Genomic DNA, 15,555 nt, shown 5'->3' on the forward strand with positions numbered 1-15,555 from the left:
ACTATGTGTGCAAGTGGCCTTTACAATTTCAATTTTTTAACTTGGGCCCAAACTAGCGCTGGGACCGCTTTGCTAGGGTACAAGTGTCGAATGCTGCAGGCGGGAGCGCCGCCCACCAAACGGCAGATCTTTAATCAACACCTCCAAATGGACAGGCGGCAACAACCTCTCGATGTGGTCACTTATAACAGCCAACGCAGAATGCATAATTAATTCATTAGCTCTCCGCTTGTAGATCTGTGACGCAATCGAATGGCCGAGGTATAGCCAAATGTAAACGCAAATCAAAAGCCAATCCAAAAACAGACATCAATCAATTGTCAGTTCCAACAACATTGCAAACAACAACAGCAGCAACAACAGCAACAAATTTGCCCCACAACATGCACAGGAATATGAACAGGATAGGATAGACAAACCGACAGACAGACATACAGACAAAATTGAAATCATCTACAGAAGCGCGCAATGCAGTCGTGCACAGTGGCTCCAAAACTAAAATATCTTGTTTGAAAAGAAATATATGATCTACAGCATTTACCAAGATCGTTTGAATATATACACTGCCAACTAAGAAATAGCTAAGATCAGTTGAAGAGAGACTTTTTGGAACTTGGCCTTAAGTCAATATTACTATGTCAACACTAATCAGTTGGGAATTACAACGGGCCGAAGAGAAAAAAGGAATGCATAGCTCACAATTCCAAAATTTCAATTCCAAAGCGTCAACATAAATGTCTTAAAACTTACAAGTTTATTATTTGTATACAAGTTTATTATATTCTTTATATAGGTATTTACTTTTTCTTTTAAGTCAATTTTAGTCAATTTATTGGAGAATCTACCAATATATTTTAGATTCCCTTTGAAGACCATCTTATATCCATCATATCCAATACAGACTATGTATTACATACGTCTTAAAGTTGATCATGTTTACCTAATAAATGAATCATAGTTTTTGAAAATTCTATTACATAGATACTCTAGAATTCAGCCTACAATTTCCAGGTATCATGGCTCAACATTTATTGAATTACAGATGAAATCAAATATGGTAGATGACAATTATAGATATAAAAACATGATTGATTGCATTTTCAATATATAGGAAAAGAGGCAACTTGCCCTTTAACTAGAACTCTGTCAGGAATGAAATGAGAATGCATATTCGACCCACTGTGGAAAGGCGGGAATGGACACACTTCACTTTTATCTGCAAATCGGCGCGTATGACGCTGATTAACACCGGGCTCAAGTTGCACCTCTCGGCTCTTTGGCTGCCTCACTGCCGCACCACCTGCCTGCTTGCCTGGCAATTGCAATTGAAACGTTGCACTAGCCATTAGCTAGGCCCAGGTCTGAGCCCAAGCCAGCAACTTGCAACTTGCAAATGCAGCGTGTGAATATCTATGATGGTGATGGTGACGGTGATGGAGATGGAGATGGAAATGGCGATGGAGATGGAGACGGGCCTGCCAGGCCATATGAGAAGTCATTTTCATATGCAACTGTTGCAACTGTTTTGTTGGCGTTGCACGTGCAACGCTTAAATAAATAGAAATAAAAGATGTAAATGGCAGAGAGAGACTCAGTATTGGCACAGTGGGGAAAATTTATTTGTTTATTTGCTAATAAAACTGTTAAGAAATCCATAAATATGTTCAAATTCAACATAAACGAATGCCGGCAAGCGGAGGTGCTTAAAAGTAATTACAAAAATTATTACTCATATTCATTATGACTTCAGTTTCGGCATCAATGTGTACCAATCAATTTGTGGACCACTGTGCTATTTCAACTAAATTATGACTGATGATATGCCTTAAGCCGCTGTTTTGGTATAGTTGTTGCCTTGTGGCACTTTTTTTTTGGCACTTGGAGCATAAATCAAAATGTGTCATAATTTGCAGTAACCTGCAAACAGCAGCAGCAGCAATTGCTGTGAGTACCATACTTTGATATTGCGTATACGCAGCATGGCCACTTACCTTATCTCTCTCTCTCTCTCTAACTTTGTCTTTACCACTTCAGTCACTCTGTCTGGTTTGATTTGGCATGCCGTTTTGCCCTTAAGTAGACGCACATTAATTCCAATTAGAAGACTTCAACACTGGCAATTGAAAAGTCGTTAAAGTTCATTACCTTAAAGCGACGACAGCAACAGCAATGGCAACAACAACGAGAGCAGCAGCATTTCAATGCCATTGCAATAATCTTGGTTAGAAAATCAAAGACACGACACAACGAGACACAAGATATCGGACATTATGGACAATGGACAACATGGACATCCACTTCGATTTCAGTCAGCTTGCTTAATGTTACATTTAAGGAGCCAAGCCAACAATTGCAATTGTTTTGTTACAAGTGCTCATTGATTTGTTGCAATTGACACAGCGACAATTGAAACTCAAGACTTCGTGGAAGTTGCCCATCCGGCAATATATAGCCTTGAGGCTAATTTTCAGTTTTCAGTTGGCCTGGCATTTGATAGCGACTAACAAACGAACAGACAGACAGACAGATAGAGACAATGACTGTGAAACAGAGGAAGGGGTCAAAATAGTCAGCTGCCTGCCTGCCTGACTGCCTGGCTGCCTGAGATTGGGATGCTATTTGGAATGACATTGAAAACTCGGCATGTCATAATATTCCAAATAATTTATGAGCGATAAGATAAGCCTCGCTTAGCATAGCATATGCATGCGGATGGTCGCTTGGTCGGTCGGTTGGTCGGACAGCAGTTCGTTGGCCAAAAGGTAAACTAGCAGCGACAGCTTTTTGTTTAATTTATTGTTGCATGGTCGCTCAACCTTGAACCGCGTCTGATAAATGCAATCGGACACGCCCTAAAACCCAAATCCAGTTACGCTTAAAGTTCAACAAATAATAAGTATAATATATACATACATATGTATGGGTGTGGTAGTTAGTGGATGGAAAATCATTATTCTTATAATCTTCCCAAGTGAACTTGAAACGACAAACAAGGACTATTTCAAAAGACAAAATAAAAAGGAAGACTCTTTAATGAATTGCTTGAGGTAATGTTCGATCAAGGTAAAGGTTAAATAATAAATTTTTATTATTTTATAGAAGATCGAAAATTGATTTACTATATATAAGAGGTAAACTTGCATCAAAAGGGGTTAACAAAATTTAGATTTAAAATCAGATTTCTTCAAAAAAAATTGTTCAATTTAAAACTACATCAAAAAGAAAAACTTCAACTTACCTTTCCATTTCCTTGGGGTCTGTAGGATAATTGCGTCCAATAGTATTCGTCTCGTAGGGATCTTCTGTGACGGAAGTTGGTGCTGTTGTCGTATAGCTATAACCACGTCTGGCCGGCACCAGAGGCGGAACCGTGCCCATGCCGCCCAAGCCCGGCGAGGCAGAGCGACGATTTAGATTCGGTGGCGGGGCTGTTGTTGTGGTAGTCCCAGCCGGATAATAGTCATAACCACGTCCCCTGCTATGAACTCCAATGAACTCTACATCCTGCGTGTTATCCTCACCCTTGCCAGCCTGCGTTGAGGATGTCGATGGGACTGGCGGTGGCGGTGGGCCATAAGTATTGGTGTAGACATTATAGGTATTGTAGTCCCATTCATTGGGACGGGCTCCCTGATGATGCAGTCGATGCGTCACCACCCCCTTGTTGTAGGACCCCTGTGGATGAAGGCGGCGCAGACGCGTTACCTCAGTCGATCGGGGAGGTGGCATTGTCACACCTGGCAGTAGTTCTGCATCGGCCTTGGCATTGTGTTGAACCATTTTACGCGAATGCGGCGCACTTGCATGATGACGCTGTCGATGGCCATGTCCACGTCCATGTCCATGAGTTCTAGCATTGGAATTGGTACTCGAATTGGTATTACTATTGCTACTGCTACTGCTATTTCTACTGCTACTACTCGCTTGGCCACCTAATACCTCTGTCAGTAGCAGTAGCAGAAGCAACATGTAGCTAAATTGTAAATTCTTGTGTGTCATCTTCATCTTGGCGGTGGGATGAACTCTTGATTATTGTCAATGTGGAACTGCAAAAACAGAAAAAAAAGGGAAGGATGCAAATGTTATGTCTTTATTAACCGCCAAATCAAGTTGTCGCTCACATCCATTCACTTTCATTCGTCCGTAAACTCATTCAAATTCCTAGTCATTTTGCACGCTTCACTTAATATAAGCAACAAGGCGGATCCAAACGAATTCTCGTTGTCAGAATTCTCGCCTGGATTGACTGGACGGACTGACTATGTGGATCCTCTCGCTCATTAAGTATTCCTTTGTCTTGCCAAGCCGACCTGTCCATCATCTTGGTTCGGTTTCTGGTACAGAGTGTGTATGTGCTTACTATTGCATTGAGTGCGTATAATCGAAAGGTAGCATAAATTGAACAAAATTTAGTTTAACCCAAGAGAATACTAGATACCCTTACAAAATCAAGATGAAAGCCCTGTATACATTGTATACATCGGGGAGTTCATTTATTCTGAATCTATATTCGCATTGTGTCTGCAATTAATCTTTAAGAAATACTTTTCATCATTTCTTTTTTTTTTTTTTGTTTGTTTATGAGTTTTTCCTTTCACTTGGTAAATTATTCAAGTGTATATATCTATATATACGACATCTGTCAACATGTACTGCGACGTAAAAGGGACTGGCAAAATGAACCTATATATACAATATGCTTTTGGAATACCCTTTTGGAAAAATATTGAAAAATTTCTAGATCATGATCCAAGAAAAATCTATTGTGTTCGTAATGAAAATTTTGTGACTTTTAAGCAAACTTTTTTTGTCTAAAAGATACGAAGGGTTTTTTTTTTTGATAGAGTAACATGCCCTCTCTGATAGTAGGTAGAGAAGTTGTTGATTTTGTTGATGGGGCCATTGCTTTTCATGGTCGAGTGGCAGCAGCAGAGCTTCCAAGTTCAAAATAATTTCGACCTGAGATCTGGAGACAAAGGCAATTTGTACAACATGACGGTGTGGCCAGAGTGATTATTATTATTATTATTATTATTATTATTATTATTATTCTTATTATTTTTATTTGTTACTTTTGTTACTTTTGTTATTGTCGTTCTTATTGTTGTTGCTGCCTCAGTTAACAGTTAACCAAAAAGTAAAATAAGCAACAAAATGAAATGATAAACAACCAAAATTAAAGCAAAAGTCAAAAACGTAGCCGGAAGCAATGCTTTTGTTTTCGCTTTAAACATTTCTCAACAAAAATTTCACGCAGTTGGCGCATCATTTGTCAACATCTTTGCCCCATTCCAACCCCCTGGAATCCAATAACCCCCGAGCCGCTCGATCCTCCAACCCCCTCCCCATTTCACCAAGACAATTATTGCAATTGCTCTCAGTTAGCTTATTAATATTCATTGCCCGTCTTGGAGTCATCGCCATCGTCTGCCGTCATTTCAAATTTATGATTCTGCTCATTAAAGTTGGCCTAACACATGTAGTCGAGTCCACAAAAGCCAACTCAACCCCATCCAAACCGTTTCATTACAATCATATCCCACCACCAATTACAAAATATTGCAATTGAATTTGAACTCATACACCAAAAAAAAAGAAAAAATTAAAATTGAAATTAAAATGAAACAGTTCGAATTGCTGGTTGATGAGCATTAGCAACGCTAATTTAAAAAAAAGATTGGAGAGCAAGCAAGAGAAAACGTAAAGGGGAGGAGAGGACAGATCGACAACATTGGGGATTGTGAAAAAGACGAGTGCGACAGAAAGAGAGAGAGCGAGAAATGTAGCCACAGAGATGGGAACCCTTTCGAATGGATCCAAGTGAAGACCCATCAGGTGCGGCCTTTAAGCCGCTTAGCTTAGTAAGTGAAACCCTGAAAAGGATTGGACTGCCATCGTCAGACAAGCCATCCATCCCATCTTTTTTCCTCACCCCCTCAATTCCCAGACATTTCAGTTGTCATAACTTTGAAAGTTCCAAGAAATGCAAAAACCACAAAAATATAAAAATACAATAAAAAAGGTTATGGGGCGCCGCACAGTGGCCGGGGAATTGTACACTGAATTAAATCAAAGAAAAATTTGGAATGGAATCAATGAATGTTTTGCTTATATATTTTGCCAAGATATTTATTTATTTATAATTAATTATTATAATTGACTATTAACTTTGATTTTGTTCAACCTCCGACGGAGACTAAATCAAAGTCCAAAGCGTTTTCATTATGGACCTAAAACCGCAACTAAGACCGATAAGAATTAGAAGATCAATAAAATTGGGAACCAATTTAAAGAATCTAATCCTAAAATACTTGTTCAAATAATGAAAAAAATGCTCAAAAAATAAAATGCAAGTTCATTAGAATGGAAAACCTTATTTAAAGGTAACTAATATTTCTGAAATATCTAAAGTAAGTAGACTTTCCGAACGCTGGGAACGTCAGGCATATCTTATAATGCCCGATCTTAAATATATTTTTTCTACGAAGATGTATCCTTCGCTCCATTACAAGAATCTGATAAAATTACTTAATAAATATTTGAAATTTACATAAACAAAAAAGTCCAGTTGGACATATTAAAACCAAAATCTATCTAAATACAGGATTTTCTTAACCTCTGGTATTATGAACTGATTTTAAACCACTATGCAGTGACTTAATCAAAACTGCAGACATTAAATAAGACCAACATTCACAATCAGAAGTTAAAGTTTCTAAAACAGAGAGATAGAGCGAGAGAGAGAGAGAGGGGTTTGGACAAAGAGAAAGAAAGAACCAACAGACACTTTTATTTCATTGAAATCTACGCGATTCGCGTTGACAACTTCACCTTGACCTTGCTGAATTGCCAAAAACGGTCAGGCCAAAGATAAATCAATCGAAACGGCGAAACAGCCCACAACACAACCTGGCTCCGGCTTAAAATTATCCGAAATATTTTGATATATTTCTAATTAATAGCTCGGCATTGGCTTTTAAAGTTTTTCGTTGTGTTTTGTTTTTGAACACACACAATATATACATACATATATAAATCAACTTTTGAGTCCGACAATGATTGCGGTTGCATTTTAGCTAGAAATGCTTATGCAAAGGCTGACGTCAATTTCTGGAGAAGGTACATACATACATCCACATTCATGATCCATTCCCTATGTGTGAGTGTATGTGTGGGTTGAGGAAATTAGTGTACGTATGTGTGTGTGTGTGTGTGTGTGTGTGTGTGTGAGTTAAATGTTATTGATTTGTTTTCCCAGCACATAAATCACATGTTAAATACAGCATGGAAATGGGATAGAGGCGTGGACAGCAATGGCAGGCAGCATCATCATCAAATATCTATAGTCAGTTTCAGTTTTTGTCTCCGTCTCCCTTTTGGTCTCAGCATGAAAATGTCAACTTTATTTTTGTCAGACTGACAGACGGAAGAAACTGTGGGTGTCTCATGGACCATGAAAACACGGACAGCAGCAGCATCAGCTATGTTGGAGGAGCAGTATGTTCCTGTTGTTGTTGTTGTTACTGTGTGCTGACCCAGACATGAGCTATGGCCAATGAATCACAAAAGATGCGACAAACAGAACAAAAAATATATATGTATATATATAGATCATAGAAGCTAAATACAGTAAACACTCGACAAGGCAAATGTGAAATGGAGTAACCTTAAAACAAAATAATAATAATAATAGTTAATTAACTAAGACTAAAGTAGTTAATTGAACAATAGAAAAATAATCTATTATTGACAACTTTCAAACTATTTTAGTTATTGGATATTTCGTACAACTTATTGAATTGCCATTAAAATGTGTCTTCCTCATATATTTTCTTTATATGTATGTGTGCTTAAATCATCTGCAATATATGTATGTACATACATATATTGTTCCTATGTTGGCTTTGTTGTCGTCTCACCTGACCACGACGTGTCGTTAGTGGTATATTTTCCGGGGCATGAATAATCCAAATCATTTTTGTGTTACTCAATTAATCATGCCAAAAAGACTGTGACTAAATCAGTGCATTAAAACAAATTGTAATGGCAATTACTTAATTAACACGAGCATTATTTTTTTGTTTTGTTTTTGTTTTTGAGAAATTTACAAAAACACATTATACATATGTATATACAGATTTCCATTGTGTGTATTTTGTCTGATCGAATCTGTTTACACATTTTGCCGTGATTCTCTTGTAAATTTTAATAACAATTCGATTGTTCTTTATTTTTTTTTTTGGTTGGTTTTCGTTTTTTGTTTCATTGTAATTTAATGTAAGAGCTTTCGTTCTCGATGCGTTGCCATTTAAATGTTAATTAAATGCCTGAACTGCCTCGAATTGTATTCATCTGAAGAATACGATAACCAAGAAGAAGAAAGGGCCTGCTTTGGGCTTTGGCGTTTTGTGCAATTGAAACAGCTGCCACTTTAGCATGCGTTTTTATTTATGTTTTTGTGTAATCCACCAGTTCACAATATATCCCACCCCTACCCATACCCGTTCTTCTTCAGACTTCTGCCTGTGCCGCCACTCCTTCAGTTCTTATAATGATATAAACTAAGAGCTTAACGCCGCGTCTGCAATTCACTGAAAATGTTTGGTAACTTATGCGCCCAGCATTTTTATGGCAAGTTGAAAATTAATTTTTGGTTCAACTTTTCTTGTTTCATTCTGTGAGTTTGTGCAAACAAAATTTCAGCGCCGCTTTCATTAACATACAGATAGACAGACAGACAGACAGACGAATGGGTTGGTGGATGGGTGGATCTCTGTTAATAGCAACAAAGATGAGCTGTAAAATGTTTTAGATCTTCACCGATCCTGGGGGCATGCATATCATTCACAAGCAATCAGAATCACCACCACCACCACCACCACCATCTTTTAGTTCGCACCTTGTGTTGGAGCAACTAGACCACCCAAACCAAAATTACCCATCCGCCTAGTCATCCAGTCGCCAACTAGCATATTTCTGGAGTTCAATAACCCTAAAAGCTAAAATGCCATCAAGTCATATCGGATATATCTGTATCCGTATCTTAATCTTATCTCTCTTACTCTCTGACAATTGGCCAAATATTTGCTCAAGTTACACATTTTTTCATTTTTCTCTTTGCCCCTTAACCAACATCTTCAACTTCATCTTTATCGTGATTAACATTATCTGCTTTTGGCTTGTTGACTTCATCGAATTCCCACGATCAATATATACCTACATATATATGTGCCAAGTTTCAAAATATTTTGAATTTCATTGCCACCAATTTGTAATAGTTTTGGACTCACATTCAACTCTTATTTCATTATCATGCCAACATTATTTTCGTATTTGTTGCTGTGGCTGCTTTTTGTGTTTTGTCTTTCCGATTGAAGAGAGAGAGATGGAAAAAGACGACTTTGTCTTTAATATGCAAAATCATGACACATAGCTAGCCGGGGCGTTCCGTTTGTATCTCGTTTACTTTGACGTTTGCACATTTTTATTTAATTTTATGTTTTTTGCCTTCTTTCTTTGGCATGTTGTTGTTTTTTTTCTTTTAACAAGATCAACAAACTGACTGCCTCTGGGATGGGTTCAGTATGTATAAATGTACATATGTATATACATAGGGGAATCTGTCAATCTTTATTTTTTAAACCAATACCCTAGATAGTTCATAGGAGGGCAATACTCAAGTTCAATGAACATCAATTTAAGTACTTAGGGATTAGGTAATACTATGGTCGAGTTAATGATAATGTTAATATGCTTAAAACTAATTTACTTATAGGGTATAGCCAATTCCTTATATAAAGAAGACGTTTTTCGTGAAACATTTTGTATTGTTTACACTTTGCTTTACGTCCAATTAAAGGAATGTGTTTGAAGTCTTTCACTATGCCAAACTGCCTGGTTTGTATTTTCTACGGCGTTTTATTTCATTTCTTTTCTTCCCTCCTCTCCCTCTCTTTCATTTCTTTCAATTTCAAAGTCAAAAGAAAACTATGCATGTTTAACTTTGATATAGACAGTTTGACATTTTGGCACCCCAGCAACAACAATAACAGCAATAACAACTACAACAAGAGCAAAAGACTCTTCACATTTCAACAAGTTCAAAGCTTCAATGCTGCAAAAATTTCATTTGAATAACAATTGCAAAATGGGGGGGGAAAGAAAAAAACAGAAAAAGTGAAAAAGAAACCCTCAGCCTACCTCCACCCACCACCACCTCCACGGCAAACAGTCGTTGAAATTGTTTGGTATATGGTTGATGTTGTTGTCCAGTCTTTTGCTAATTGCTTTGCAGCTGAAAAGGGGCGTTGGTAACGCCCACGCGCATAGACTTGGCCAATAGCTCTCCATATAGTATGCATTAACCGCCAGCTTGAGTCTAGAGTCAAGCAAAAGTGTTGCTAGATTCAAGGTTAGATCGCTCCAATGGCCAAGCATACAAAGACTTTGTATATCTGGGCAAACATACCTTGAAACATATGTATGTATGTAAAGTACATAAAACGCAGTTACCGTTAGCTGCGTAATTTATGCAAATGACTTTGGTTAATTAGAAAACCAGAAGAAGTAAAAAAAAGAACCAAAACAAATTCCAAATAGGGTTGCAACTAATTTAGCCTGCCACGAACTTAAAATACCCTGCACAACACTGGAAGAGTTCAGGATGAAAATTCATTCTCTTATTTTCCCAACACTATATTTTCATTTGTGAATTATATACAAATACATATGTAGTTGCTTCGGATTGGACTTTACACTGTTTTTGAAATTCAAAAGGGAAATTGATATAGATATATAGTTTTTTTCACTCTATAAATCTTGTAGTCATCTTTATTAACTAGCTTCAAGCTTAGTATTTAAAATATAATGCTTATTAAAGCATATGTATAACGAAATCTGAAAATCATTATGCTTATATCAAACAACAAGCCATTCTGTATTATTGCATTGATAATGAACTTAAATCAGAACCAAAAAAAGAAATAAACAAAAAATATTCTTAAGAATGAAGTTGAATGAAGTTCTGCTTATTTTTTTGGTCGGAATAGAAATAAAACTAGAAAACTATTTTGTAGAAGAAGAACCCAAGATCTTGGATTTAAATTTCCACCAGATGTTTATTTTCTATTAGAAAAGTCTACAAAAACATGACCAATCAAAAAAGCAACAATTACTTCTAATTTTTTCACAAAAAAAGAATACTAATTTATAGCAAAAAGGTTTCTTTTTTATCTCATAAACTGTATGAAGCTATAACTTAAGTTGAATATAAATCTTAAAAAAAAAAAAAGTTTTTGTCTGATCGTTTACCTATCTTTTTTCGATATACCAAGTTTATGTTTGACTTGTATATCGTACAAAGCGAGGCACAAATAAATTTTTGCAAGGCTCTACTTTAGATTGATATTATTAAAATATAATTGGATTATATTCATTTATTTTAACTATAGAGGCGGGATAGTTTATAGTTTTGTGTTATCCTTTCCCTTATTATAGGTATAAAAAGCATAGTGAAATAAACTTGTCATCAGACTAATTCGGTATTATTGACAGATCTTTTTAAAATTTGTCGTTACCCTTCCTAGCTGATGGAAATAAAATTTTACAATTGCTAATAATAAAGAAATCAACCTAAGCGTCTATTTGACCCATCGATCACATGGTGGTAACATCTTGATTAAAGTTGGCACGAATCTTGCACAATCCAGAGAGGTATAGACTTAAATGATCATTTTTTATCGAGTGATCCTATGGAAGCTATTTGATATAGTGATTCGATCTTACTAAATTCAAATTATAAAACTGTCTGGTCGTGCCTGCTCAGAAGTTGAAACTCCCTATTTCTTTTTTTTAATCTTTATGTCAATTAAAATACATTAAGATATCCGCGATCGTAAAAAATACAACTTACAATACACAACTATGATGGAGCAACTATTTTTAAATTGATTAAGCTCTTTAAAAAATAACTATTACTTTTTTATTTGATAAAGTGTATTTGTAATAATGTCTTAACATGCAAATTTGCCAATGGCAAGTTTTTTGAATGTATCACTATTGTACATATGAATCAATGGGTCACCAAAAGCACGATCGAATTGAGAACGTTCGTGCCCATGACACAATATATTTGGATCACACTCACTTATGTTCAAAATAATCGTCAAATTTATTTTGTTACTATTTGGTTTTTAAGTTTTTTTTTTTTCATTGATTTGGAATGTGCAAAAACTTTACCGCTTCCTTCTGTATATTTTTTTGTTCGATTTTATTCGAATTTAAAAACTCGATACTATACAAGAAATTAAAGATACAATTATTTAGTCACGTATGATTCAATCCTACGACATTTACATGGCAAATGTACATACATACATACATATATGAAATGTCGAGATAATGCAAAAGTAAAATGTTTATATTTTATAGATATAATATTTGACTTGATTTTTGAATTGACAATGTAAAAACTAGATGAGAATTACAACTAAATAAAATAATAGAAATAATTTTTGATGTATTTGATGAAATTTCATATTGATTCTCTTACGTTTTAAGGTAAATCTGAAGCTGAAGTTTGCACCTTTATTAAAAGGAAATTCATTTCTAAAGAAATCACTTCTGGACTGGCTTTTGTTGACTGTCACACAAGTTGGATTGTTCCTTGTAAATATTTATTGTGAATTCCATCCTTGTCTTTAAAAATACATATAAATAAGAAAGACACCTTTTCGATGGAATTTCCTTATTTATTTATTGTGGACATTTGTTTTGGCAGTCATGTTTTCAACAATTCGTATAAAAGGTTTCCCTTAATTCTGTAAATCTATCCAATGTCAAGTTGTAAGTTGTTTATAAATTGCTTTCCATATAGAATATGTTTATAAGGAAAAGTTTAGTCCTAAGCATGGTAATCGATAGTGTTGGTTGGGTTCGATGATGGCGAGTCTCGCAGATTTGCATTAGTAAATGCAAATTGCAGTTAAGGCGCCACAAGTGGCATGTACGAATATACTATTACACCATATTCCATATTCCACCTCCCCTATACTTGCCTTCCCTCGTGCTATCACCCCCTACCTCAATGTGCAGTGACAACATAGATATGCATATGCGATTTTGAGCAAGATAAATGTACTAGGAAGTATTGGACCGTCAGTTGACACACATTCAATTCAATAAATAATTGCAATTAATTAAAAACATTTGCATTTAACTCACAGTCTACAAAATAAATCCAATTGACCAGTCGGAGAGTTCTGTTTCTTTTTTTTTATATGAGAGTTCAGATTCGTTGCTATTGTACTATGATAATCGCGGCCAGTGGCTGCTTATCCGTACGTATGTGTATATAAGTAAATATATTACTTAACAAAAAAATATACAATAACAGAAAAAAAAGATGCTCGAACATAAATCAAAATACACAATTATGTCAAATTCGCAATCACAAACAATAAATTGAATTTCTTAGCTCCGACATTAAACAGATACGCGCCGCATTTGCCTTTTGCAATAAATTATACTATATACGATTATATGTTTGTAAAATAACAAAACAGCCAACAACAAAAAAAAAAAAAGAATCAATTACGAATGGACTTTTAATTAGCATATATATTTTTAACTTTTTTCGGAGCGTGCTTGAAAGAGAATCCCGATCTCTTTCTTTATTTTCTTTTGCGTTAGCAGCTTCCGTGTCCCGAACAAACAAAAATTTCGTATTTCTCGTTGATGAGAAATATATATTCTGATATTGTCTAATGACGCGGCGGAGCCAACACAACCGATCGCTTAGAAGTCCCGAGACGAACTGGTAAACGCATTGCCTCTGCTTTTGCCTTTGCCGCAGTAGAAACGGCCGCAGCGACAACTGCAGCCGAAACCGAAAGTCCAGTTAGCGATCATTTCAAATGGTCAGTGATGGCTTGAATACCAAATAAAAATGGCTAAAATGCAAACGATTTTCATTATCTTAGAATAACTCAGTTTTGTTTTTGGCGAAATTTTTTGTTCAAAAAACAAGTAAAAATGTAATTTTAACCAAATAAGAACAAAATTTAATTGAACTTACAAATAAACAAGTAAGTAAGTCCTCGTACCTTCAACAAAGAGGGATCTATGAGTCCTTAAAGTATGCAATAGGCTGGAAAAGTATTCATTATTTGCAAGAAATTTTAATTATTTGTAACTTAATAATTTTCGTCAAGCAATGTTTACTTTCAGGATTTTTTTCCACAGAATATTTTAAAACCTATTTAAACTGCTTATTGCATAACTTTGGGAGCAAATTACCCTTATTTCCCCCATTGTCATTGGCGGACCTTTTGACCAGTGAAAAAATTAAGAAATTAGTCGGGTAATTTTTATCCACAACTTTATTTTATTTCATATAATATACCTAACATCTTTTACTAATTTGTCTTGTACCAAATTGAACACTGAGATTAGCCATTGCATTTATTTCTTAAGCAAGAGCGTAGATATGTAAGATCAGGGGACGGCAACTGCTCCCTTCTAGAACGTCCATTTATATAGTTTGTTTTTTTTTAGAATTTACTTAATTTAATATTCAATTTTATTACATTTTCGTTTTTAATAATTTAGATAAAGCTCTATTTGACTTTTTTTTTTAAAGAACCTTATACATAAAACTCATTAAAATGCTGCTCCTCCTTATTTGAATCTTGGCTACGCCCTTGTTCAGAGGATCTCCTGACATTACTCAATAAGGAGCTTTGGAAAATCCATTTTGAACTTCAGCGCACCTGTCGGAAAACCCATCATATTAGTCGTTTTTATATTGGTTCTTAGTCTGTTGATTCTTACCTCGGTATGACAATGGATATAGAAAATATTAATCAATTTTAGCCAGGGAAATATTCTATTTGCAGTATGAATTTGATTTTTTAAATAAATGAAATTTATTTGAAAAAAAAAATAATTGGAAATGATCAAAAATAATTCTTAATAGACTGTTAATTGATTGATTGATAGTTAATAAAAAATATATGTATTCGAAGGGATAAAAACTATTTTTGCTACCTTTATAGTTACAGGATTTCAATTAAAAAACAGATTTTGTTTTTTTTTTGACACTGAGCACTTGAAAAAACCGATAAAAAACCGCTAAATTGCCAACACTGAGGGTCGGAATTCAAGCCGAACGTGTGCCAAGCACGACGATCTTGCTTACAAAATTGGGCAGTCGTAGCCGTAGAACAAGTTCGCTTTTTTTCTTTCTTACTTTTTTTTTTTGTTGTGTTTTGTTCGATGACGATCTGTAGCTGTAGCGGTAGGAGGGGAAGTTTGCGGTGTGGGGGGAGTGTGTAGCGGGATGGTGGCGGAGGTTAGGGCGTCAGCCCTCGGCTGGTCGTTGCCTGAGACAACAACTGAAGATGCAGATGGGTTGGGGCTATGGGTGGAGGGCATCTTACCAGCTGTTTTGTTTATACGGCGCGCCCCCGCAACGAAACTCCAAGCATATCTTGTATTTGCGGTTTATGCTTTTTATGGCCTGCTGCCGTTGCTGCTGCTGTTGCTGTTGTTTCTGTT

At 35.7% G+C, this 15,555-nt stretch overlaps 1 protein-coding gene across 2 annotated transcripts in view; it reads right to left on the minus strand.

The window, feature by feature from the left end:
* slow (slowdown) overlaps positions 1-13,800 on the minus strand; it is a 30,003-nt gene extending 16,203 nt beyond the window's left edge. The window contains exons 1-2 of one of the 2 annotated variants that reach the window (XM_068293516.1): positions 4,122-4,200; positions 3,239-4,046 (exon numbers count right to left, since the gene is read on the minus strand). In XM_068293516.1, coding sequence (XP_068149617.1) covers positions 3,239-4,005 — 767 coding nt within the window. In that variant the 5' untranslated portion in view covers positions 4,006-4,046; positions 4,122-4,200. Of the gene's footprint in view, positions 1-3,238; positions 4,047-4,121; positions 4,201-13,221 lie in introns of those variants that run through there. The other variant, XM_068293515.1, reaches the window with a different exon arrangement.
* Between the last annotated feature and the right edge of the window lie 1,755 nt (positions 13,801-15,555).

This window comes from Drosophila tropicalis, unplaced genomic scaffold, assembly GCF_018151085.1.
Source record: "Drosophila tropicalis isolate 14030-0801.00 unplaced genomic scaffold, ASM1815108v1 contig_769, whole genome shotgun sequence".
Classification (NCBI taxonomy): Eukaryota; Metazoa; Arthropoda; class Insecta; order Diptera; family Drosophilidae; genus Drosophila; species Drosophila tropicalis.